The 26,616-nt window shown below is 38.9% G+C and overlaps 1 protein-coding gene across 4 annotated transcripts in view; it reads left to right on the top strand.

Moving 5' to 3' along the window:
* SATB1 (SATB homeobox 1) overlaps positions 1-26,616 on the top strand; it is a 91,898-nt gene that overhangs the window by 47,564 nt on the left and 17,718 nt on the right. For all 4 annotated transcript variants that reach the window (XM_059846020.1, XM_059846037.1, XM_059846009.1 and 1 more), the window contains 3 exons: positions 300-754; positions 9,169-9,381; positions 17,655-17,810. In XM_059846020.1, coding sequence (XP_059702003.1) covers positions 300-754; positions 9,169-9,381; positions 17,655-17,810 — 824 coding nt within the window. The remainder of the gene's footprint in view (positions 1-299; positions 755-9,168; positions 9,382-17,654; positions 17,811-26,616) is intronic.

Genomic DNA, 26,616 nt, shown 5'->3' with positions numbered 1-26,616 from the left:
GGACGTTTTCTCACAAAAGCCCTCCTTACCCTTTGCACAGATGCACTTGCTGTTTCACCTGCATCATCTGCAGCACAGAGTGGGTTTTTGTCTCTTGTCTTTGCCCCATCTCTACTTGTTTACTGCTTTGTCTGAAGTCCCCTGTGTCTGTCACAGTGGGATGCAGCAGCCCGCTCATGATTGGGTTGCATTGCACCATTTTACATTTGTTTATTTTTATTAGCATGTCTTGTGAAGACAGTCAAGGTTGTGATTTTCAGTCTGATGTTGGCCTTTTCAATGTTTTTTTTCTGCTGTAGTTGAGATGGATAGCCTTTCTGAACTATCCCAGCAAGGTGCCAACCATGTCAACTTCGGTCAGCAGCCAGTCCCAGGGAACACAGCCGAACAGCCTCCATCTCCTGTTCAGCTTTCTCATGGTAGTCAACCATCAGTTCGGACCCCGCTTCCAAACCTGCACCCTGGACTTGTATCTACTCCCATTAGCCCTCAGCTGGTAAATCAGCAGCTGGTAATGGCCCAGCTGCTGAACCAGCAGTATGCAGTGAACAGACTTCTAGCCCAGCAGTCCTTAAACCAACAGTACTTGAACCACCCTCCTCCTGTCAGTAGATCCATGAACAAGCCGTTGGAGCAGCAGGTCTCAACCAACACAGAGGTGTCTTCCGAAATCTACCAGTGGGTCCGTGATGAATTGAAACGAGCAGGAATCTCACAGGCAGTATTTGCACGCGTGGCTTTTAACCGAACTCAGGTCAGTCGTCTTTTCTCTCTTCTTTTTTTAAAGTCTTAAAAATCTCTTCTTTCTCTCTCTAGTTAGTAATTGCTGTCTTCTAAGTCTGTCTTCTCATTTCTACCTTGTCTCTTAGCTCCTCTGAAGGAACCATGCTTCCTTGCAGGATCACTGTCCATGTTGATACAGTACTGAAATCCTCAGGGACTGGTTTGTGGAAATATCCATTATTCTTACAGGAAGCATGGTTCCTCTCCAGTTGTGATGGTTTATGAATAGCTGAATTTCCCAGCAAAGGAAATGAACAACTCTATGCAGAACCATTCACAAAGTCATCAACAGATTGCCTTTTGTGTTGTAGAGTTGTACCCGCTCTGACCACCTGCACGCACTGAACAACCTGGCTTCTTTCACAGGTGTACTGGAGATGGTCTTTTATCTATACTTGCATTTATTTTTATTATTTCCCAGTGAAAGTCCTAATAGCATCTTTTCAGGCTTCTGAAGAGATTAAAAATTAAAAGCCTTATCTCTAGATCATCTACTCTCTTCATGTATTTTTGTAGTTTGTTGCAAAAACAGTAGTTGCTGAGCTTGCCGGTGTCCACGTCAGAACATATACTTCAGCTCTTCAATGCAGAAAAAGCCAGCCCTAGCAAAGCTGATAAGTAACACTAAAATGTGTTATTTTTTACACCTGTTTTAGAAGCTAACCCTGTTATAATTTATTCTGCTCTATGAATTTAACTTAATGCCATGTTGCATGGAATTTAATCAAGCAGAAATTATAGAAGAAATGTCAGTATATTGGATGCAAATAATAGGATCTCAAAATTTTAGAAGTATGTTAGAACACAAAATAAAATATTTTTAATAGAACATTGTAAAATGGGAAATATTTAAAAAAGATATAGGTAAATTTGCTTTGGGTTCCCTATTTTTAAAGAAAACACATACTTAGGGAACAATTTGCCCATTGTAGATTATAGTAAAACAAAAAATATCATCATTTGAACTTTTATTGAAACGTTTTTGTTTCTCCCTGCATGGCTTAGAGAATAAAAATTCTGTTTCATATGCTCTGGTGCAGGTTTGAATCAGCATGTCATTTATAATTGTTCTGAATTACTATTGCCTTACAATATTTTACATCCTCCTTTAGCTAAAAGAAAGTAGAGTCATTGTGTGAATTCTCTGTAGGGCTCTGTGTGTGTGTGTCTTTCCTCTTTACAGCAGAGGAGGTTTTCAAGATCTGGGCCTTTCATTCCAAATTTCATGGCTTACATGAACTCATGCAAGGATTATTGACATTAAGTTAGGTCCAGGCAGTGTTAGTTGTTATATTTACAAATAAGTGAGTCTTGTTTCATACAGTGTTTAAAAATTTCATTATTAATACTCTAAAGTGTTAAAGTAATAGTAGTACCTTCACGTTACAGTGGTTTGCAGCTGCCATCTTACCTGGACAAAAAAGCCAAGCAAGTAATTCAGAAAATAAAGTTTATTTTATTTTTACATCTTTCTCATGTTTGCCTAAAAGCACATTGTTTTATTTAAACTTCCCCCCTCAGAAGTGGTCGGTTTTTGTCAGCTAGTTTTGCATACAGCTTTTGGCATTTCCTTTGTGCATAAGCAGTACTTTTTACCTGAAATTGCAAGGATGATTGGTTCTGACTGGACATTGAATTTATATGACAGAGTAGGAGAAAATGCTATTTCAATGTGATGAATGCAACTGTAGAAAAAGATTTCTAGTGCAAATACTGATTCTTTACTTTAATATTAGTATTATTACACTAAATATATATTAAAATATATATTGCTATGTATTTTTCTTACTATAAATGTTATTAAGTATTTGTTTAAAGTTCAGTTCTTCTCCAGACTTTGTGGTTAAGCAGCTTGGTAGAATGTGTTGAGAGTGACCCAGAACTGGGAGGAAACCCCAAAATGAACATTGAAAACAATTCTTCTAAAGTGATACAAAAAACACCTATATATTTTGACAATTTTCAATCAAATCTATTTGAAAGAACACAGAGTAGTATTCCTACATCCTACAAATTGTTTTTGCTAATCAAGTTAGTATTCGAAGTTAGCTAGGTAAGATTTTGCAGTATTTGTTATGTCTTGTGGCAAACATAAGGAGCAAAAAGGAAAAATACTAGGAGCCTAGAAAGTGTCAACCTCAGTTTTGCCAAGAAATATCTCAGGATACTTTTCATATGAAGCAAAGCCCCACTGAAATACAGATGTTGTGGGTGCGTTTCACCTTTACAAACCTGGAAATTGTTATTTTTTCCCATAGTGACAGCTAATGTCCAATGGTAAACTCTGGTACCAGCAATTTTTACATGAAAAATTTAAAAATTTGTTCTGCTTGCTGTATTTCTGAATTCCTCACAGCTTATCCAAGGATACATCACATTGAGCTAAAATTAGGATAGTACTTTAATAAGTGATGCAGTTGAGGAGTTATTTTCTAATAGTGATATAATATCCTAACTTTTGGCGGTTTTTTGCTAGAAAAGTGAAAACGCTCGTTTAAATTCATGTTCTGTTTTCTGAAATAGAAAGCTAACTCAGGCTTACCACTGACATTTTTGAAACTGTCATAAGCATATTGGAGCCATATCCAGGGACCATATCATGCCATCAGTTTCTAAAGGCATAAGAACTCGCCGAAATTGGTTAGGAGTTCTGTGCAAGAAAACCCTGGTGTCAAGATACAGTCTCAGATGAGGGGAGAGATTTGCTTTCAAAAGCAAAGTAAAAGTTAAGGAAGGAAGCAATCTATAAATTAAGTGTTATTTAGCTTAATGTTTAGGCAATAAAATGGACTTCAAAATCAACTGAAGATGTTTTTGTTTTTCAGACCTGTGCTCTACAATGTGAATACAGAATTTTGTGATGGTTTTTGGGTTGGAAGTTTCTAGCAGGGTGGTGTGGTAATTCAATACTTGATCCTAATTTTCCAGATTTTTTAATTTGGCAACAAAAATGCCAACTAGAAATATTTCTATCTTTCCACAATCAAAGGATTTGGCAAAGATACTTCTGAGAACTAGAGAGTCTTTGTTTTGCTATTACTAATTATCTATAAAGCTGAAAAAAGCCCCCATAGCTATACCTTAGAAGTGTGTCCTTAAGAAAGAGTGTGACTTTAATGTTTTCTTGAATAATTTCCCCCCTACCCCTAAGTTCCAAATGGTAATTTCAAAACTCAATTCTCAGGAATGTGCTTTGTAAACTTTATTCAAGGTCCAGATACCTTTAACTTGAATGAAACTTTCACATCTATACAGGCACAATAGGACAACTCTTGCATGGAGCAGAAGAAGTTTTGGCAGAAGGAATTTCTCTGCGATCTATCTAGGAAGTTTTCAGAGTCCAGTAGGATCTGAAGTTAAGCTTGTCCTTCAGCAGCTGTGATCCCAGCTCACTGGATGCAAAGAAACAGGTTGAATCCTGTTAGCACCTCCTTTCAGTGCACTGTGGAAAACTTTGTTGAGTTAGTACTTGTGCTGGCAAATCTGAGTTTCACCTCAAGCAAGGTGTCCAAAGGTCACCAGTCTGCCAGGATAATTTTGGTTAATTGAGACACTTATGTTTCAGTTGCCAGTTCATCCAAATAATAAATATAATATTTTGTTTTAGCTGATGTCAGTGCACTGTGCAGATACCTCTACTGTCCTGAAAAGAGCAAGTTCCGTATTTTCTTGTGCTTTGCAGGCTAGAAAATGGTATTTGTGATCAGTTTGCTGCCTTGGGTAGCCCCGAGCAGCCAGGGTGACAGTGAAGATGCATTGGGGTAGCCCCCTAAAGTGTGGTGCCACAGGCCCCTGTCAGCAGAGAACCTCTGCCTACTGTTTCAAATATTAAGTTAAACTGGGAGTTTAAACTCTGCTCTGTTTTGTTCTTAAAGCTGGAGTGCAACATCAACATTTGTTGGGCTGAACTGCCCTCAGAGCCCTAAACAAATAAATAAACTCCTCTCCCATTTGTGTTGTGTGTTTCTAAATGTTAGCATGAGTCAGGAAGCGAAACGTTTGAGTTCCCACAGTCTGACATTTGACTGGAAGGTGTAGCTTAGCCTGGTGCATGGCAGGGTGATGAGCCTGCACTGTGCGAGCAAGGAATTATGTTAGTCATGGTTGTGGCTGGAACTGGAACTGGGGGCTGCTTATCTCTTTTTGTGTACACTTTCAGCTGTAAGGTTTGCTGCAGGGACTTGGGTGCTGTTATACGGAGCTGACCTCATGGCTCTGTCTTTATGAAAGAAGGAAAAGTGCCTTTTGCTGCTTTTCCATGTCTGAATTTTGATACTTTTCTTTTTCCCACAAGTGGCAGTGTTTGAGCTGAAGGTTTTTGAATATTTCTCAGTGATTCTCACTTTTCTCTCTCCCTTCTTTCTACTTGAGTCCCATGCTTGTTTAAAATATTAGCTGCCAGGACGTACTGCCTTTCATTCATGTATAATGCCTTTTCTCATATGTGAAAACTTCTGTGTATTTAGGACTGTGCTCATGACTAATTCTGGGCAAATGCTATTTCAAAGGAGAATGCTTGGATGCACTAAACGGCTCTGTGTAATTGTAAAACAAAATCTAAGTTTACACAAGCCACCTTCTCAGGCACTACTTTTTTTTCCTTCCACTTTGTCTTTGGCACACTTTATTTTCCAGTAAAATGAAAAATGAAGATGGATTATTCAAAATCGATAACAGTAATGGACCATCATGTAATGTTTTATTGAATTTGAGTTCTGTAAATTATGTGGTAGAGAGAAATTTGCCTGCTTAAGTATAACAGAAATTGCCACTGTATTCATATAATTCTTCATAGTGTAATTTAAGAAAAAGTACACTATCCATATCACTATTGAATAAAAAGTAAAAAGGTGCTATTACACTATCATGACAGCTCTCCTCTTGCTACTAAGCGACATAGATAAATGTGTCTGCTTATAACTTACTTGGCTAGGGTCCAGGTTTGGGAGTGGAGTTTGGGAATAATCTTCCACCTGGACATGGGCTAGGAGCCTGCAACCGAAGGGATAGTGTTCAGGGATGTTCTGCATGTTTTGGGAAGGTTTGGGCAAATTGCATGTTTCTTCTGGAAGCTTTGAAGTTCTATCACACTGATAAAAATCTATTTGAATCAGTGATTATGTTCAAGGAGGAGACAAACTGGGGGCCAGACAGGCAGTGTTTTTGTTCACATTGGCAGACACTTTAATTTATCTCCATTTTTAAAGAATTTGTAATGAGCTTTTGAAAGCCTTGATAATATTTATTGAACATTTTTGTGCCATTAGTAATGAATTATACTTGTGATGACATGTAAAGTTTCTTTTTTTTTTCCAATGGAACCTGGGAATATTTAAAAAAATACATTTCCATTGCAAAGAGAATACAAGGGAGGAACAGCGATGAGGGCTCTGAGCCTAACAGCGTTTACAATCTCTTTGCAAAACAAGCTTAGTTTTTATGCAATTTGAGGTACAGTATCAGGAGATCACACCAAGACTGGTATCTTGGAAAACCAGTTCAGTCCTGGTAAAATGGACAGTTAATCTGTGCACATCAGCACAGGCCAGAATGGGAGAGCCAATATTTTCTTTCTAGGATTTTTCCCATTGTACGTCTTGTCTAACAACTTTTAGCTAAATCTTTGTGCTCAAAAATTGCAGTTGCAATGAAATAATATGTGAAGCAGACAAACTGTGTTCTAAGTCTGCCTGCACCTGATGCTACGTTTCATTTTCATGGATTTTCCTCACATATTCTGACTTTTAGGTTTAGACCCTAGAAGCAAACTCATCCTGCCTTCTCCATGCTCTGTCGTCTCCCCTCCTCTCCCTGCACAGCTGTCCTCTTCTCTACTCTGCTCCTAGCTCAAAGAGTCATGATAGTGGTTGGAGAAGAGAGGAGAATGAATACTTAGTGGCATTTCTAATCACCAAGAGGTGCCCCACAGCAGTGGAAATGCAGGCAAATGTTTAAAAAAAAAAAAAAAAAAAAAAAAAAATCAACAGCATTTTCTCTGTTTACTTATTTCACTGAAGAGGGAAAAGTTACACAAGAAAACCAGCCTTTTCTAACTTTTTTAGCTGCCCACGATGTGGCTAAGGCTTATACAAGCAAATATTTTCTGTTATGGGTTAAAGTATTTTTAAAGGACATTTCCTGTAGCGGACAGTGGGGTGGCTTTTTGTAAGGAGTCTTCTCTCCTGACAATGATCAGGCCACTTGAGTTTAGTTTTTCTTGCTCATTTTTTCATGGAGAGGTGTCTCCAGCACAGAAACAGTCAGAAATCACACATGTTTATAACTGCCTATAAGGAAATGAATGATGTGGGCTTTGGTCTCTTCTGCCAAGTAACAGCAGGGTGAGAGAGAATGTTCTCAGGTTATGGCAGGGGATGTTTAGATTGGATATCAGGAAGAATTTCTTCTCCAAAAATGTTGTCCAGCACTGGAACACGCAGACCGGGAAGTGGTGGAATAACCATCCCTGGAAGTATCTGAAAGACGTATAAATGTGGTACTTGGGGACATGGCTTAGTGGTGGGCTTGGCAGTGCACAGTTAATGGATGGACACAATGGTCTTAAAGGTCCCTTCCAATATAATTTTTTCTATTACGTTCTCTATATCCTGTGCTCTGCAGACAGCTTTTCCTTGTCTCCAGTAGAACAAAATCATTTTGTATGTCCTCTTGAGGTGGATTGTGTAACTCTACCACTAACAAACACTGGTAACTGTGGGTTTGAATACTTAAAAGAAGGAAAAAACGATAGACCAAATTTATTTTCCATGTTTGTTAATAAGTAAATTTATTATTGGACTAACCATTAACAAAAAAATTTAAAACATCACCCAAATGCCACTTTTTCAGTAACTTGTTTATTTACCTTCTGAGAAATTTCTGCCTGGATACCAGAAAACAGGAAGGATCATGAAAAGTGGTAAGAAAGAATCCCCCAAGTTTTTTTTTTTCTATCCTCTTCTTCTGAAATATTTTTCATGCTTAATGCTGGAAAGATTGTTGAATTTTTTTCTATCCCACTTCCCTGTTACGTGTGCAGGCACAGATGGGGCCATGAAGACTGCACTGAGGTGAGGTGTAGTGGTTGGTACCTCTGTCCTCATCACCCAACAGGGAAGTGCAGAGCTCACACCCACGCTGGGTGGGCCCTGGTCCTGCCTAAGCACAGCTGCTTGAGAGCAGTGGCTTTGCAGCAGCACCTCCCTAAGGGTCTTTTGCCTGGTAAGATAAGACCTTTGAGAGAGGTGACAACTTCCACAGGTGCTGTGGGCATCAGACTTCCCAAAAAGATTCCCTTGGCCATATAATTCTCTTGCACCCCCTAAGGAACATATATATTCAGTCAGTATTACCTATCTTAGTTTTGGCTTTTTATTGTTTGCTTCCCTCTCTCTATTTACCCCTCCATTATCCTGCATAACTTACAACAGTTCTTTAGGAAAAGAAACATTGGGTTATCTTATTCCTTGAAATTCGCATGTGTGTTCCCTTGTTACACTATAAGTAAGAGCCTTCCATGCCAATCCTCTCTTTCCAAGCACGGCAACAATATTTATTCTAAATAGTAGTTCATATCTGCTTTTCCAAAAGTTACCTTTCTTTTCACCATCTTGTTACTCCAAGACAGCAGAGCATTTTGAATGCCTGACATGTTTAAAAGGAGAATCTGGCAGGGAGAGGAGATGTCAAGAACCTGTTGACAATAAATATAAATATCCCAGGCAATGGACTGTTTGAGGATTAGGGTTGTCCTGATGAGGAGAGAGGAAGGTGCAAGAAGAAGGCAGAACGTGAGGGCATCCAACGAGTTTCCTCACTTGTTAAACTCCAATATGCAACTCTTAGAAAGAAAAATTGACTTATAAAAAATACAGCCCTGAGTCAGTGAAGCAGTACTTTAGAAATGTTGCAAGTTTATAGTCTCAGATTAGTTGTGAAATATCACATCCTTTCAAAGATCTATTTAAGTTGCTAGAAATGTAGAAAGCCTTTTTTAAGGTTGGGTATGCATTTTGCCTGTGAAGCCTGAGAACCCCCCAGTGTATCTCACTTATCCTTAACGTCTCGTGATTATCTGTGGACTGTGAAAGATATCATGGCAAGTTAAGCCAGTAAAAGGAGGAAGACCTATTAGGAAGATTCAGTTTATGTTGTATTTAAAACAGGTGCTTAATAAAATTAAGGGTACAATTGAGATCCTCTTCTATGCTACCTAAAATGCCAGTAATGTAATCCTATGTAGAGCAAGCTCTGCATTTGCTGTTCTCATTCCCAGCCCAGTGGTAAGAAGAATGAGGACTGATAAGCAGTGGCTTTGCAGAGCACAGTTTTACAGACACTCACCTAGGCTAACTCTCGAGCCTATGTTTTCTTCCCTCCCTACAGGGCTTGCTCTCAGAAATCCTCCGAAAAGAAGAGGATCCCAAGACTGCCTCTCAGTCCTTGCTGGTAAACCTTCGGGCTATGCAGAACTTCTTGCAGCTGCCAGAAGCAGAACGAGATCGAATTTACCAGGACGAAAGGGAAAGGAGCTTGAACGCAGCCTCTGCGATGGGCCCGGCGCCTCTCATCAGCACACCGCCCAGCCGGCCTCCACAAGTAAACCGCTCTCTCTGCCTTTGGGGTTTGCTTCTTGTGCTCTCTCACTGTCCTGCTGGGTGAGACCTTTCTGAAAAAGAAGAAACCTTTTGCTGTCGCACTTTTTAAACACTCGTAGAATCACTGCTTGCAGTGCATATTGCAAATTAAATTTAAGAAATATAATGGATGATAGTAGCGCTTTATTACTACCTATTTTCTAATTTTAAGATAAATTCTATCCATTATGGTTCCTACAGAATTTTTTGCACATTTTATTGAGGTACAAGCTTTACTGGGTATGGAAGATGATAGCTTTTAGCTGTCATCTTTTCTTACAATTCTTAGGTTCTTAATGTTATAGCTTCAGATAGGGATTTTGAAGGATTTGGACCATTAACTGGGAGGGAATGAAAGCAGAAGTGTGAGTACCTTCTAGTGCCTTAAAAATTATTTTTCTAGAAAGCAAACAGGTAAAACTAAAGTGATGGAGGAAAGAATATCCCATCCCAAAATGCTGGGCATGCTTTTACCATCTTGAGCTACTGACAAGTTTAAAATAACAGCTTGCTATATCCATTGTTCTGAAGGATTTGGATATGTTTATTAAAGCTTCATGTTGTATCTGTTAAAATGAAACTCCTATTGATTTCTCTAAAATTTATTTGATTTAATTCTTCAAAAATTACAAAGTCTGGTAGAGTGGGATTGAGAGATTCAATAGTGCAGTCCTTGTATCAATCAAGGAGACTCTGATGCTAATTTTAAGGTACATGAGAAATGCATGTGAGCCATAGGAATGCACAGGATTTCCACAAGAAACATGGTTCACTCCAAAACCTGTATATTTTCAGAAATACTCTGCGTTGCTCTGGCTCAAGGTTGTACTTATGCAAGGAAAATCCAAACTGATCTGCAGATATGTGGGAATCATGCTGTATACACAGTCCAGTTCTGCTAAACAAAGCAAGGCTTTGGGATTGTGGGAATTTTTTGATGGGTGATTTTTTGACAAAAACAGCAGGTTTTTGTTATCCAGTCATAGGCTTGTGACTGTGACTATGTTCTATACCCGTTCAAAATGCTATAAATTCCTCTTGAGATTATTTTTCTGAGTTTCCTTCAGCTAATGGATACTAAGAACCACACTAAAGAAACAAATAACAAAATTCTAGGAGGGAGGACAGAAGATCACCTTGACCTGCTGCAGTGCTTTTCACAAGAGAAGAATTTTTTAGCAGAAAAAACAGACTGTACTAATGGTGTAGTTTTGTTATCATTAACTGAGTTTAGTCTATAAAATCCACTATAGATATTCTTCAAGATAAAGGACAAGAATCTATTTACATAGTGATGCTTTTGTGGGAAATAGTTAAATAGAGATAACTGTGTTTAAAATAACATTTGAGTTTGTTTTAATATCTGTACCTGCTCCCACAGCCCAGGTAATTCAGAGCCAAGGCTAACCCTCCTTCTTAACTTATCTCTTTCTGCCAAGGTAATGTCTCACTCTGTCTCAAGTGGTCTTGGGCAATTTCACAGCTAAAGAACAGAGTTAATTACAGGACCTTCCTGAAGGATGTCAAGTCAGAGGTAGTCCTTGTACTGGTTTTAATTCACACTTTAAACTGTATAAATCCCTTGCAGCCAGAAAGAAAGTGAGACTTAGGGGTTTTCTTAACTGACAAAACACACTCTAAGACCAAATTTGATGGGAAAGGAGGGCTAAATCTATCTGTCTCTACTGTGCTCTTGTTCATAATTACATTTCATTTTTTTTAGTGTGAGTCAGGAGTATAGTTAACCTAATTGCGACAGTTCAAAGTGGAAACAGAATACGTTTTTGTTTTAGTCCTTTTCAAAAGGAAAGCAAGTTTAAAAGGAAACATTACAGACTAATACTTGAGGTGTACAGAACAAAACACTTATTTTTCCAGTTGTTATGCTGTTCTCTGTCATTCAGCAAAACACACACATTTTCCCAAGTGAATAGATTGAGATTGTAGAAACCTCTGAGTTGTGATTCTTTGTGACCTTCTTAAATGTTTCCAGAATTCCCCACTATAAACATCTGAAGCACTTTTCACCTGCTGCTAAGTGTTCAGAGTCCTAAGTTTGAAAATTGAAATGTCTGCGTTGGTAAGATAACTACAATGCTTGATGCTTGAAATAATAGTGAAATTGTCCTAGTTGTAACACTGGCAAGTATAACTTAACAAATCACAGCAGAAATAAATTGCAGTCAGGATACTGCAAAATTTTCAATGCAAACTGCTACTGTGATACCTCCCCCAAAATGTCCACAGTTTATTGAAAATTTGATACTAAGGAAATAAAACTACTATCATCCTTACTACTAAATTTATTATAAGCAATTATTTAAAGATCACTTTGTAGGAATACAGCATAATATTTTTCCAGCTTGACTGTGAGCTTCTCAGATAACCATTGAAAGAGAAAACAGACCGTTTATCCTGACAACAGAATTTACACAAGAGCCAACATATTTAATATTAAATCTTTAGACCAGTGTAACGTTTGAAACAATTAAACTATGAAACCATGAAAAATGGGAGCTAATATGCCACACATGAAGGTTTATTTTGCAATTGCAAGTTATCAGTTTCGGAAGGATGTGAAAATAAACATCCTGAAAAGGATCTATTTTGCATTTTTGTGTTGCCAACTGGTGGCCAGACAGTAGAGCAGACTTAACCATTTAGCAGCTGAGCTTGTTCTGTGTAAATTTTGCATTCTGTTGTATGCAAAACCAGAAAGTGTGACCTTGGAGGTCTGATTGGTTAGTAGGAACTCACCAAGCATAAACCCTGGTGCCTGAGTTAGAAGGAACAGTGTTGAATTTATCTCATTTTTACAGCATTCTTACTAGTTGCTACTTGAGCTAATGTATCTGGATTGTTTCCAATTCTTTTTTGAAATCCTTTAAGAAGCTCTTTGTCCCCGTTACTTCTCCCTTTCTCTCTGACTTAAACAAAATGCAAAATCTTACTTTTTTTTTTTTTAATTGAAATCATTAGCCTCTAATGCATGAGCTTTTGGGATGTGTGTATAGCCCTCTAAGCTGGTCAAGTTGTAAAAGTCTGCTACTGTCTTCCACACTGGTGGACTGAGCACAAGGAGACGGCGTACACAAAGATTTTTCCCTTGGACATTGTTGGAGTTGCCACCCCCAGGGCAGAAGCCTGTCTATCAGGCTGTTTCCTGGGGCACTGGAATTTATAAGTATTAGCATCTCCATCAGGTAGGTACTGCATGGAGACATTTAACCTCTGCAATCTAGAAGGAAAGGAAAAGGTCCTTTCACGTTCTATTTCTTTAATCATTTCCCCCCACTCTTCAACCCCTTCATCTTGCAGATGACCCCACAAAGGCCCTTTTGGGATATTCCTAGGTCAAGTTGAGAGAATGAGTCTATTGCATGTTATATGGAAATGAGAGAATCTGGGGATACTTTAGAGGATGATGAGGTGCTAGGGATGGCCTTTATGTCTCATCAGGGCAGTATAGGATGTGGAGGGAAGAGGACTCCCCCCTCCTCTGTACAGTTTGTGGGGGAAGATAGAGACAGGTGACCAAGTTACAGTTTTTCTTTTCCAAAATATTCTGCTTAAAGGTTTTTAGCCATCCTACAGTTACAAACACTTTTTTCTCAGGACAAGTAATCTCCATTTGAGCCAAGGAAGAAATCTTTCTTGCCACCCATATTCCCCAAAGAAAATTTGTGTTAACCCTTGGGGCCCCTCATCATCCTGTGTAAAAACAGAGTACGTGTAATATCAAGAGCAGAATATTATTTTAACAATGCAATGTTTTAAGAAGTAGCCAAAATCTTGCATGAGTCGTGGTTCTAGGTACTCATTGACCAAAACCTTCATCTCATAAATACAATCCTGGCCTCTGTGATTGCAGATAAATTACAGTTCCTTCAAGTTAAAGCAATCGTGGGTTGGGTCTCAGGGATAGGATGTTACTCTTGAAAGAATGGTATCTAGGAGAGCAGTGCTTTGATGGTGTTTGAGGACCAGTGAATCTCCATTGCAAGGAGTTCTGGGTAACACCAGCTTCCTTGAAACTTTATGATGGAGTCCTAGTCCCACATGCGTGTGCCATGTATCACCACCAGCAAAATTTTTATTTTTAAGTTGGCAAAATTTTAGATTTAGGTTGATAATCTTTGTGCCAAGTTGCATTTTAATGAAAGTAAAATGAATGAAATAATAAATGCAATCCTCTCCTCCCACCCCCACAAAAACCACCATGGAGGAGAGTTAATGGAAACCCTGACACTTAACTATAACTGCACTTCCAGGCGCCACTGTAATAATGGAGTAGTAAACTTTGTCCTGATAAAAGCTGTTCTGAAAGCAACAGCATTTATTGTACCTCCTCTGCTATTTGCAGAGCAGAACTGAAAAGTAGTTTGTTTTGCCTGGAATGAACTACTTTATGAATTTTAATGTACAATGTAATATTAAAAGCTAAACCAGGATTAAAGATGATTTTTGTTCCCAAGCTAAAACAGTAGTTATGAGAATGTGTTATATAAGATTTTTTTGTTTCAGTTTCGATGGGGAAGGAATGAGGTTCCATGTTTGTGAAAACCTCCTCATGCTGGTTATTCCTTCTATGACAACTTACCCTTTTTTTAGGAAAACTGAATTAATCTAGAACTTCTTGCTGCTGTAATCAGTCTTATTTGATGGGAAGATATATCTGGGTAGGCCAGGAGGAGATGGATATGTTATTTTTTTTCAAGTATTCTTAGAAGACTAGATTGATTGGTGATAGGAAGATGGCCAAATGAATTCCTGATTCTCAGTGTGTTACATTTGTAAAATAATGCTCCCCTCTTCAGTTAGTATTTCCAGTATTTGGTTACTGTCAAAAAAAAAAAAAAAAAATTAGCTGATCTATGGTTTCTTTCCTAAACAGAAAATCTGGCTCTAGGTGTGGGTGGGGTGGGAGGTTGTGCTGAAGTGTGGATGAGATGAGAGATTATGTTTTGTTTTGTTTTTCTCTCCGAAATGAATACTTTTTCCACCTCCTCTCCCAAGTCCTGAAGTTGCACCATTGAGAGTTTTTTTGTTTTCTGTTGGGTTTTTTTGAGGAGGAGGGTGTTTTTTCAACCCAGCTTCAAACAGCCTCTGTTTTGAACTCAATTCTAAATTCAACACGACAGCCTAGATGCTGCTTATGTATAAATTATGAAATATGTATGGATATTCTCCAAGAGGTTAATTGGCATTATTGCACGGAATTCATCAGACCAGAGCAGACCAATAGTCAATCTAGACCAGCCAGAGTCTACACCTGATCTTTGAAGAGAAATTATTAAGACACAGGAAAAGAATTGTTATACTTGACCAATGAAGTGAATTGGAAAGGGAGAGGGTATGACTGAGAATCACAACTCTTGGTAATCCCCAAACCATCATTTTATAACTTTAAGACTTTATTCCCGTGAAGATCTTTGGGCTAATACTGCTTTTTGATGCAGATATTAGTGTTTTCTGAATTCAATTAGTGTTCCCTAATTAAATATCAACAGAAGGCAATAGGAGTTTGTTTGTTAGTTTTAACTTTGATGACATATTAGATGCTGTTGAATTTATTGTACCTGTATAAAGATATATGTGATTTGCAAACCAGAATGAGAATTTTCAGTAATTCCCTTGGGTTAAATGCATATCTGTATTAAATTGGACATTGAGAAGTGTGGACCGAGTAGCATAGTTTAAATTAAGTCTACAGCGTGCTGTGTGATGGTTTTTGATGGTCTGCATGTTCACAGCTCAGTTAAGTGGTCTGTGTAGTACTGCTACAACATGAAGCTGTCCTTTGAAGCTCAGTAGCAATCAAAAAGGCAGTGTGCTTACAGAAGAGACACATTTTGATCAAGATCACAAGAGCAAAGTGTTTCCTCACCAAAAACTTGTGTATGCTAGCTGAATACTTTCATCTTCTCTTTCCCTTGGGTCCTTCAAAGATGAGTTACAAGTTAAAATTATTTTTTTGGGGGGAAGGACTGAAATTTGCTTCCCAAAATTTAAACCCAAGGTTCAAGAAGGCGCCTTGACAAAGCCATCACTTTTTCATTCTCTAATTTAGCTTAGGCTGATTTTTACATACACAGAGATTAGTCTGTCTTCAGTTGTATGTTTAACATCCCCACCACTTGTCAGTTATCTTCTGGGACATCCTTCTTATTTAAAGGTTGTAAAATTTCCACTGATTTTGTATTGTTAAATTATTTCACTGTATGATCTTCAGGAGATGCACCTGCTCTTGCAGCCATGTACTGATTTGTCTGCTGTGAGGCACACCTTCTTCTGCTCTGCAGTGGGAAGGAGAGAGTTTCGTGGTGCTGATCGTCCCTCCCTGCTGCCAGTTGCCTCAAATTTTTCTGAGCAACCTTTGGTCCAGGCTTGGCCATCCTCTTCTGCAATGTCTCTGGTAAAATGTCACACTGCAGAAAAGGGCATGGCTGCAAAGTACTAATTATTTTCAGATGAAAAAAAAAAATCATATTATTAACTGTATGCCACATCCTGGGATTTTTCTCCATTTCCATTTTTACTTAGAACCCTTGTGCTAATGCCTGTTAGAATGGGGGCAAGGGGAAGTGTTTGTGGATACCTTGTTCTTCTGAAGTTTTGCCCCTTGTAGTTAATGGGCTAACTGTGAGTTAGCACAGTTCCTGAAAAGCCTGATGGACAAATCATGTTCAAAAGTGGCATGCACTCCCAGTTTCTGGGCTACATTATTTTATATTAAAAGCACTATGGATGATAGCACACACAAACTGAGGATGGCATTTCTAGGAAAAAATGGGCTGCTGATTTGCTTAAGTACATCTCTCATCCAAACCCTTCGACTCCCATATTGTGAGACCTGTGACATATGAAAGCTCATAGAGAGTGAGATTAGAAGATGAATTATCATGTTTTCATGATTACCTTTTGAACCTCAAGGGACTTCAGAGCACAGGAAGATGCTGACTTGCTCTGGATCAAACTGATAGTGAAAGTGTGGGTTTAGACACGTACTTAAGAGTAGGCTGAATCACCTTCTGGAAGTGCCAGGCTCTGTCCATTAGACCTAGAATTAGGCTGAATGACTGTCTTAAACTAGCTGTGTAACTTCAGAATAACCAAATTAATTCAGCTCTCAATAACCTCTGTATGAATCAGTATGTTTGAATTGAAATCTTAAGGTTTGATTTTGTTTGCATCATCACCTTGTGGGCTCTTGTCAGAAATCCAGTTTTCCTTTCCTCTGATCCACTTTAGGATTAGTGGCCCATTAGTCCACTAATCTTGAGCAAGCCTTGCAAGAGTAACTGCTAAAGACAGACCTTATCCTTAACTACTGAGAATATTGTAGGATAAGCTGAGTACCTGCTGATTTTTTGTACCTCTCAACTGATATTGCAGAAACTGCAGTCTAACCTTGGTGGGATGATGCTTGGTGTTGAAACATCACTTCCATCATTTCCAGAGGATGAAGGAAAGGATAGTCTCCTGCACATCATGTCGCTACTGATGTATTTTTTTGTTGTTTTCCTTAATGCTGCAGATGCAGCATAAAAGTGGTACTGTAATTACTCTGTCTTGTTAACATGTTTGGTGTTTATTTAATCTGGATTACAAGAAGAATAAATATTTGGTGTAAGTGAAAAACAACTAGAATCAGGAGCTTTAAGAAAGTCCTATCTTGGTTTCAGGAAGGAGTGGTTAAAGTATGCAATATTCTAAACTGTCTCTTAAAAACAGCTTAAAAACCAAACTGATAAGATAAATTTTTAAAAATTCAATCTAAAGCCACAACTTTTCAACATTATCATGCATTTGAGTGTACTGGGCATAAGACATGAATCAAGATATATCTGTCAGATTTCTATTTCAGTAGAGATTCTTTTATGTTGCATTTACAATTTTTATTTAGTTTGTGTGGGGTAAAAAAATCATGTAAGGATTCACAAGTCTCTACAAGACTGTTTGACAGGTTTCCACCTAATTTATTGCATTGAAATTTGCCATGGTCTGTTAATGGTAACTCATATTTCAGATGCACTCACCCGTTACAATGCACTGAATTTTCCTGTTTCCCAGTTGCTGGAACCATAGATAACTTATAATGTTTGTTCTGCAAAATGCTGAAAGAATATCAGAGAAAGATTGGATAAAAGGAGTAAAATGCAAAGGGGAAGTACTTAGGGAGGGAAAGAGAGGAAAATATCTTTTTCATAATGAAAAATGTCTCATATTTTCTAGGTCAAAACTGCTACTATTGCTACAGAGAGGAATGGAAAACCAGAAAACAATTCCATGAACATTAATGCTTCCATTTATGATGAGATTCAGCAGGAAATGAAGAGAGCTAAGGTGTCCCAAGCACTATTTGCGAAGGTTGCGGCAACCAAAAGCCAGGTAAAATTCCCAGGGCTCAAAGAACTCCATGTCCTGCACAATTATTCCCCCAGATCAGTTCCTATGTGAGTTAAAATGGGTGGCTGGGTCAGTATATCAGCCCAGTACAACAACTCAGAGCTCCTTGCTGAGTCTGGAGGTAACTTCAGGTTCCCCAGATGGGGTAGAGAAGCAGCTTCCTGAGATGTCTCACTCCCTTTTCCCCACCAGCCAGTCACCTTCCCTGTGTGCCCATGGGTCTTGGTGTGGCTCAGGAAGGATCAGGTTCATCAGTTCTTAGCTGGTGTGGATGTGGCAAAAAGCTGTGGTCACGATCTGGGTATTGCTGCCAAATTTTGCAATTGCATGTTGTGCAATGAGAAACACTGGGCTGCTGTTTTTTTGCAAAAAAAATATTTAGTCAGACCCACTGGTGAGACTGTGCATGAGAGGTGGACTGTCAAAAAAAAAAAAAAAAGAAAACCACCAAAAAAGATCCCAAAAAATTACAGTTGTACAGTTGTACAAATTATAGCTGAGAAAAAGTGTATAATTGTGTTGAATGCAATGTCTGCTTAGTTACCTGCTTGCATGCATACATATATGTTGCATATTCAGTTTTAAGCCTTTGTTTTGTGGTTTCCTATTCTGTTTCCTTTAACTGAAGATTTTCTGTCAAGTTTAATGGCAAGAGGGAAATCAGCCGGCACTTGTTGGGTGTGATTATCATAAATGACATGTCTTCTGAGAAAGATCACTGGAGTATGTGAATGCATTGATTTAAGTGAGAATGTACTCAAGAAGTAAAGGCAAAACATATAGAAAAATGAGAAAGGCTATAGCTATACAAATGTTTGAAAGAAATCAAATGTTGAATTTTCATATTAGATTAAGTGTTAAATCCACTTAATCACTACTTCTTTATTTTTCTAAAATTACTCCATAGAAAAATTCAGCATCTCCCAGGGAAAGCTAGTGAAGCTCAGTTAGACTGATGTTTCTTGGGCCATCAGCATTTTAGTGCTGTTTTCTTTTTAACAAGACTTAACTTCTGACTTCTGTGCTGTTCACATTTTGGAGTTCACTTCATTGTACAGAAAGGATGTTGTCTCTTAAGTTATATGGTGTAAGGAGCATTTAAAGGGATATTTTGGAAATGTTGTATCAAAATGATTAAACTCAAGCTGTGGACTGTAAAAATTATAGCTTTATAGGCCACATGCCTGCCTACCCTTCAATCACTGTCAAAGTGATAATTTCAACAATAATATGTTTCTTTTATTGTGGGATTCTAAACACCAAGTGCTGTTTAAACATTAAACTGAATTGTTTATGTTAGTGCTGTACTCAGTGTGTCATACATCAGGCCACTATAATCTCCCATGGAATGTAAAAATTCTGTCATGAATCATGGCTTGTATATCGGAAATTACTGTAATTTTGATTGGAAATTACAGAGCTCTTGAAATGTTTCTAATTATGATAGAATGTTACAGCAGCTTCCAACCTGTGTGCTCCTCAGATGTCTTTATTTACATGTCAAAACTTGGGGTTGGAGAACTGTCCGTTTTCTGCACCTTCCTCTTTCCATTGCAGTCTTCTGTAAAGCTAAGGTATGAAGCCAATCTATGAGCCCACATAATTTTGTTCTGATCTGATTTGTGCAATAGTGTATTTATTTAAGTGCAAAGCCTTAAAATTTCTAGGTGGGTCAGCCTTTCCAGTGCTGACTTTCAAAGGGACAGGCAATCAAAATGAAGCCTGAAAGCTTCCAGAGTATGCAGTGCAGGGTTAGTTGAGCAGTGGTATAAAATTGAGATTCTTATACAAACTTTGCTGCTAAGTACAGAAAACAACACCAAACACATAGCTCTTTTCCATTTTACTCTGGTGATTATACCTGTGTTCTCAGGGGTTATTTTTCCCACCAATTTCAGCAATGTTAATTTGTGTGTCTAGCAAGCTTTCAGGTCTGTAGTTAAATAGTGTCATTTGTACTAGAAAGCTGCCTTGCAGAAGTAACCTCCTAGGTAGACTAGGATGTGCTGAGTCTTCTCGAACTAGCTGACTGCTAGTTACCCAATTAATAATCTTTTAATATGTAGCACTGCCACCTATACTAAAGGATGTGCATGTATCCTTTGTAAAAGATTCTTTATTGGAGCTCTTCAGTGGTACAAGTAAACATTTCTTGGGGAAAAAAAGTCTCCCTTGCACAAAAAAGAGGCTTGTTCAAACATATTCTCTAAGAGAACCTCTCTTGAGAGAGATCTCTTCCTGATATTTTTTTCAGTTTGGAGATATTGGTTCCATACTCAGAACTGGAAATCCTGAGATAACCCAAGTAATAGTGAAAAGTCTGAAGGACTCTTATTAGAAAATGATGTGTTGATTAACATTTTTGTTTTTAAAAATTGCTAAAATTGAATATTGCTGATTTGATCTTGTTTTGGATATAAGGACTTAATTAATTTCTGAGTGCAGTCTGGAGTTGTGATGTAAAACCATATGTGACCTAAACCAGCTCTGTTAGGGGACAAAGGCCTGGAAGGCCTTGCCTACTGATTTGGGGCAACATTAGATTGGATATCTAAGCAGCCAGCATCTGCAAGGTGGCTGGGCTTGCCTGAGCCAGGAGACTGCAGATAATGTTCTGCTGACTAGAGCAGTTTGTACAGAATTGCTACTAAATGATGCGCTACAGGAGTTTCTATTTGGGTAGCGCCAAGGTAAAAAACGAGCATCTTCCCTTGCGCTGTGTTAGTGCCTTTGGCAAGAGTGGAACTGGAAATCCTGGGATAATCACTTCATTACAATGAAAAGTCAGGAGGAAACATATTAGAAAATAATAAGTTGATCAACAGTTTTATTTTTAAATCCTCCTGAGTTGTGGAGGACCAACTGCATGTGGACCCGGTGCTCAGCAAAGCAGCTGGGTGCTGGGGCCTGCTGTGGCAGAGGTCCTGGGATCAGGCAGAGGTTGCAGCACTGTTAGAGAATTCATTTGCTGACTCAGGTGGGGGATGATTTGCTACTTGAAGTTTCAAAGTGCATTTTGCTGGCAGCTTGTTGGTGTTCCCAAAGGAAAGGGCCTTTCTGGTACATAGGTTTGAATGGGTTTGGGTACACAGCTAGGACATTCATTCAATTGTTGAATGCTTTTCCCATATAGAAATGCATACATTCTGTATATTTTATAAGTTTCTATGTTTTTAAGGATAGATATATTATCTACAGAATAATTTAAAAATCTGTTAAATTCAAAATATATACTTCAAAAGTTAATATGATTATACTGAAGAGCTAAGGAAGATATTGCAATTCAAATTCCTGGAATACATCATATCTTTGGGGAGTTTTAGAACTTTAATTGGCAAAGCATGTAATGTCCATGTTTAAAATCTTGTGGCTTAATTGTAGGTTGTCTTTCTAATAGACCTGCATGGGATTTTTGTTCGATTGTGTTGAAAAGAAAGCTTTGCAAAAATGCACACAAAAGGAAGACAGAAAGGTTTACCAAGTGTTTTGTCTCTTCTCGCAAGTTATTGATTCTTAATGGCAGATTGGCAATGCCAACAGTATTATTTGCTAAAATTTAATCAGCACACCTGAATAACTCTAAATTAAAAGAATCCATACATAAAATTTTGTGGCATACGTTGCTTTTACAATTTCATCATATTGCATTTTTATTAAATTTATAACCTGAAAGTCTGATTTGAGTACTTATGGAAGCACATTCTTAATTTTGTTATTTAAAAAAAAAAGTTGATTTGTATAATGATCATTAAGGTATCATGGTTCAGTAACTCTGCAGTGGTTACGATGTTCTCATGTGGGAGCCAGGGATGAGTTTTCCTTGATGGTGACAGATGCTGAAATCTAATTTTATTCCATAAAAACAGATAAACAAGCAAACAAAACCGCCATACCTAAGAGCCCTGAGAAATAAGGCAGGTAGAGACTTGCAGCATTTCTGTATGTTTGCTATGTTTTGAGAAGTTAGATTTATGTTATGGCTTATCCTGAAAAGCTGTGGCTCACATGTGCTACTATGGAGCAGGGAAGAAAGCAATACTTTGCTGAAAATCAGGTTAAATTGCTAAAGCTTTCTTAAATTTAGGAAAATTACAGTTTGCAAAAACTGGAGTAATATCAAGCTCCATACCTCTGAGAGTTCCATGCACTACAGTTTAAGGCCGCTAGCCTGCATTATTTACCTAAAGAAGTTTAATTTTTAGTGAAATAAATGGGTGAAATCAATACTCTTCTGTAGTCCATCCTGCTGATGGCTCTTTATGGCCCCATAGGTGCCGAATGCCCTCCCTTCTCACTGAATGAAAATGCCTTTTTGTGGAGGGTGAGACACTTGGTTCTCACAGAATCATGCTTTGATTTTAAAATAAATCTAATGGAGTACTACCCATACCTCCAGAAACCTCATCTAATGATGTAGAATTCTGACCTGTTACTTCTGAGCTGTTGTGTTGTGTTGCCCGGTTTCCTGTTCTTCCATCTCTGTTTTTCACTGTGGTTAGTAGTAGTTTCGTGTACAAAGTGTGGAGGTAAAATCATGGTTTTCAGACCCTGCTAGAGACATCATCCTGAGCCATCAGGCAAGTATTTTATGCAGTGGCTATTTCATTAGAAGGGTTTGACTTTTGGCCTTTGTCCGCACCCAGAGTGTTCTCTTCCAGAAGGCTGTGTGAGGAGATCTGATGGGTAGGCACTAGGCAGAGCATCTAGCACTCATGAGTAGATGGGAAGGAGTTAAATGGGAAGGGAATGCTAAACATTGGCACTAAAAATGCTTTTGGCATGCAAATACCATGCTTTTCCTGACATAAATATTTTCAGAATAGGCCATTAGAGTTCAGGTATATAAAACCCTGCTTTTACTGGAAATTTTAATGTTGTAGTAAACCTAGAGATTTATAGTGAAAAATTGATGTCTGTTATCTCACTTTTATCTTTTTAACCAGCAGTTTTATAAATGCTATATCTTTGATCTGGCTTTTTCCATCTAGAGACTAAGCTATATACTCTAATAGGAAAGTCATTTTTAAACAGCTTCCCACACTGAACAAGCACGGTATTGTGGATCTGGCACAGAGATGTAACATGCCATTACCGCGGATATAGAACAATCTATTCAACTATTTTCCAGCTGGAGGAAAAGAAACCTTTTTATCACCAAGAGTAACCCTCTGGTAACAATGTGGCTTTAGGAGGGGATCTTGAAATTTATTTCCAAAGCTGTTTCCTCAGGGCACTGCACCTCAGGCTGCCCAGAGGGGTGCAACCTGCAGGGCAGGAGGGGGCTCAGCCCTTCGCCCATCGCCCTGCTCTCAGTCAAGTTCTCTCCTGCCTTTGTCTCCCTCAGAGCAGCTGAGTCACTTCCTGGGTTTAAATCTTGGCTTAAAAACCTCCTTCCCCCCCACCCCCCCTCCCCCCCAACCTCAGTGTACAATGGATTCTCTGTGGAGCAGGGGGGGATGCTGCACAGGGAGACGCGAGGTGGAAACACAATGTACTCTGAGGTCTGCTGTTTCACAGGTCCACCTGGAAATAAACCCCTCACCCCGGTGCAAAGGCGAGATACAGTAGTTAGAAAACATTAGCTGCAAAAACACACAACAACATCTATTTTTTATTATTTTTTAATGTTGTTTTCCTCCCCCCTCATTGCCTGGGGGTGATTGCTCTGGCAGTTGAAGAGGTGCCATGAGCAGCAGGAGTCGGGGTGGGATCGGGTGTCGGCAGGGATGCAGGAGGAAGAGTGTGAACTGAGAAAGCAAGATGGGCTTTTGCATGCGATCAAGAATTGCCCCATAAAGCGGCATGTCATGTAGTGAAACTGTGAAACTTGGCAGATAGAGCTGATTTGTTTCTTTCACAAAATATCGAGTTACAGAGTCATAGTGTGTTCTGTCTTGCCCAGGTCAGAGGAAAAAAGATTTTCAGGTTTCTCTAGGGGGAAAAAAATGAATGTTCCATGTCCTTCCTCTGCCCCATGTCCTAGTCCCTCTTAGAACATCTCCTCTCAGAAATAAAGGTTAAAATCTCAGGAAATTTCTGTTGCTTTTTAAAAAAAATACTTCTCAGAAAGGGAGTAGAAAAATTGAGTTTAGTTGATTCTCTTATCTCTTGATCATGGTAGACCCAAGAAAGGGCTGGCATTGATCGTGACTATATCCCATTTTATTGGTTTGGCTTTGGTGGAGTGGCTAGGCTTCAGTGAGCCTTGGGTTCCCCCTAATAAAGAATAGACGGCAGCTTCATGAATCAGCAAAGATGCGCTGAAGAGAAACCACCTTAAAATCTTCAAGGTGGTTCACATCAGCATGTAATTGCCCACTTAACCTTGGAGCCAGGTAGCCCTTTCAACACCTTAGGCAAAGGCTAGATTTGTTGACACACTGATGACAAAGAGTGCTTTCTGAGCATGCTTTACACACGGGGTCAAGTCAAATCGGCTGAGGCTGGAGGTTCCCAGCCAGACGGGTGGCAGCAAGAGCTGTTCAAATGCTGCCGTTTAAAGGACTGGTAGCAGCTTCAGGAGATGGAGTGTATTTGAGCCCTAAGGAGAGCTTCCCTGGAGGGATACGGTGCACACCTGCCCTGCTCTGGTTGGGAGTTAATGCTTAACGCTCTCCTGGCCGCAGCCTGTGGCGCATCCCTGGGAGGCGCTGGGACTGCTGAGTGCCTGGCAGGATGCGGCCTGCAGGTGTCCAGAAACAGCAGAGTGGGGGGTTTTGGTTGGATGGTTTCTGTCTGGTGGAAAGAGTATAAATGAGTGAGAGAAGCTAGGAGAAGTACAAGTTTAAGTCATTAAATGTACAAATGGAAAAAGAGAGCCAAGAAGAGAAAGCTCTTTACAAAATATAAAATTATGTTAAAGCATCAAGACGGCACAACATAAGGAATGTTTGGTACATGTTATTGAAACTGAAAAATCAGAGTATGGAATGAATTATAATTTAGCATAATCCATAATTTTACAGTTTTCATTTTGAATTATTTATCTTATATGATTTGATTAAAGATAAAACTGGCTGACAAGATCTCTAACATCTCTGCATGTCTTAACGTCAAATGAAAAAACTCCGTATTATAACTTCACCATTTTAAATTTTTTATTTGTATTGTTTCTATATAGCTCCCTTTTATTTTTAAGGCATATTTCAGCTACTCATTGTGTACACGCAATTCCATAACCCATCAGGCTTCAGTGTTGCCTCAGTACCTCTGATTCAGTAAATCAGATCATAGGCAGCATGCTGTCATATAATAAGGTGTCTGATCCTTATTACCAGTTTGTTGATGCACAGACTCCTTCAAATTGACCATTGCAACACATGGTTTCCCCTGAAACTAGCTGTGATAATTAGCGTGGCTCTAATGAGACAGAATGTCACTGATCTTGTGCTGAACTGTCGAGTATCGACGCTACGGATGGGAACTGTCAAAGCTTGCCATCTGTGACAGAGCTTGGCATATTCCATTTGCAAGGTAGAGCATGCTCAATAGACTGTTTTTAAACAAATGGTCCATTTCTTGATTAGGGCTCTGTGTTCTGTTACTGTGGAAGACTTTATATCATAGTTAAACTTCTTGCTTTTTTTCCCCGTTTTTATTCTGCTGGGGTAAGCTCGTTAGGAAATGAAAACAATAATGATCCTCAAACCAATTCTTCAGTCTTCTGTCAGACTTTTGGGGAGAGGTGGGGAGGATCTGATCACATATTTATTCTTCTTCCTTCCCCCAGTTATCTTAATGGATTTCTTCTAGGGCTTGCGATCCCACAAGCCTTTTATCTGATTTTTTTAAGCATTGAGGGATAAGGATGGCATAGTATTGAAGTATAGAAGAAGAAAAATTAAAAAGTCTCAGGTGAAATGCAGCAGGAGCATGTGCACCTGGGATGAAAGATTGAACTGGTTAGGAAAGTCAGGCACCCAGGCTCCCTGGACTGGCCCTGCAAAATGCCGTGAAAAAAGTCCAGCGCTGCTTATCATTCCAAAATATGCTTTGTTGCTTTTTATTTCCTCCTTCTCTGGCAGACCACACAGGGCTTGTTCTGAAGAACATTTTCACTAATCTGATCAGGCAGCCAAATACGCCGGGAAAACTGCTTTAATGATCCCACTAATTACCTCAAGTCAATATGAACTGTATTATTAGACTGAGGGAAAATATTCCATTAGGTCTCCCCCTTGGGAGTTTCTCCGCTTTGTGATGTCACTGAAGCCTTCGCCCTCTCGCTTGTAATTAATTTTATTTACACACGCAGGCACGCACAAGGTCACACCTGCACAACCGGAGCTGGCCAGGGAGCTAGTGGCACTCAGGCTTAATCAGATCTGTCATAATTACCATTCTGCATGTTTCTGACACACGCTGTGAAATATTTCAATTTAACTGCCGCTACCAGCACAACCAGATGTAGTGTGAGTGTGGCTGCATTGGAAATATTATTCCTCAGGATAAACTCTCTCCTCCTCCTTTTTCCTCCCACCCCCTCTCCCTTTTACAGCTAATGTGGCACAGAAGCTGATGTATCCTGTAAATCTTGAATGCAGTGCTAGATTGATAACAGCAGATTAGACAGTTTAACCACAAACAGCTTGTTCATTTTTCACAAATGAAAACCACATGTGGTGTAACTAAAATTTCAGGCGCTTTTTTTTTTTTCCCCCTCCTCTTTGGTTGTTGTTTCCTTTTGTGTGTGTGTGTGTGTTAAGGTCTGCCTTTAGCTGAAAGGGGTGAAATAAAAGAGTAAACATACAGGGGGAAGAGACACTGCTGTCTTTGGAGATTATTTCTC

This window comes from Haemorhous mexicanus, chromosome 1 (assembly GCF_027477595.1).
Source record: "Haemorhous mexicanus isolate bHaeMex1 chromosome 1, bHaeMex1.pri, whole genome shotgun sequence".
Lineage (NCBI taxonomy): Eukaryota > Metazoa > Chordata > Aves > Passeriformes > Fringillidae > Haemorhous > Haemorhous mexicanus.
Note: the sequence above shows the minus strand (reverse complement) of the source record. Positions and strands in the feature narration are given on the sequence as shown.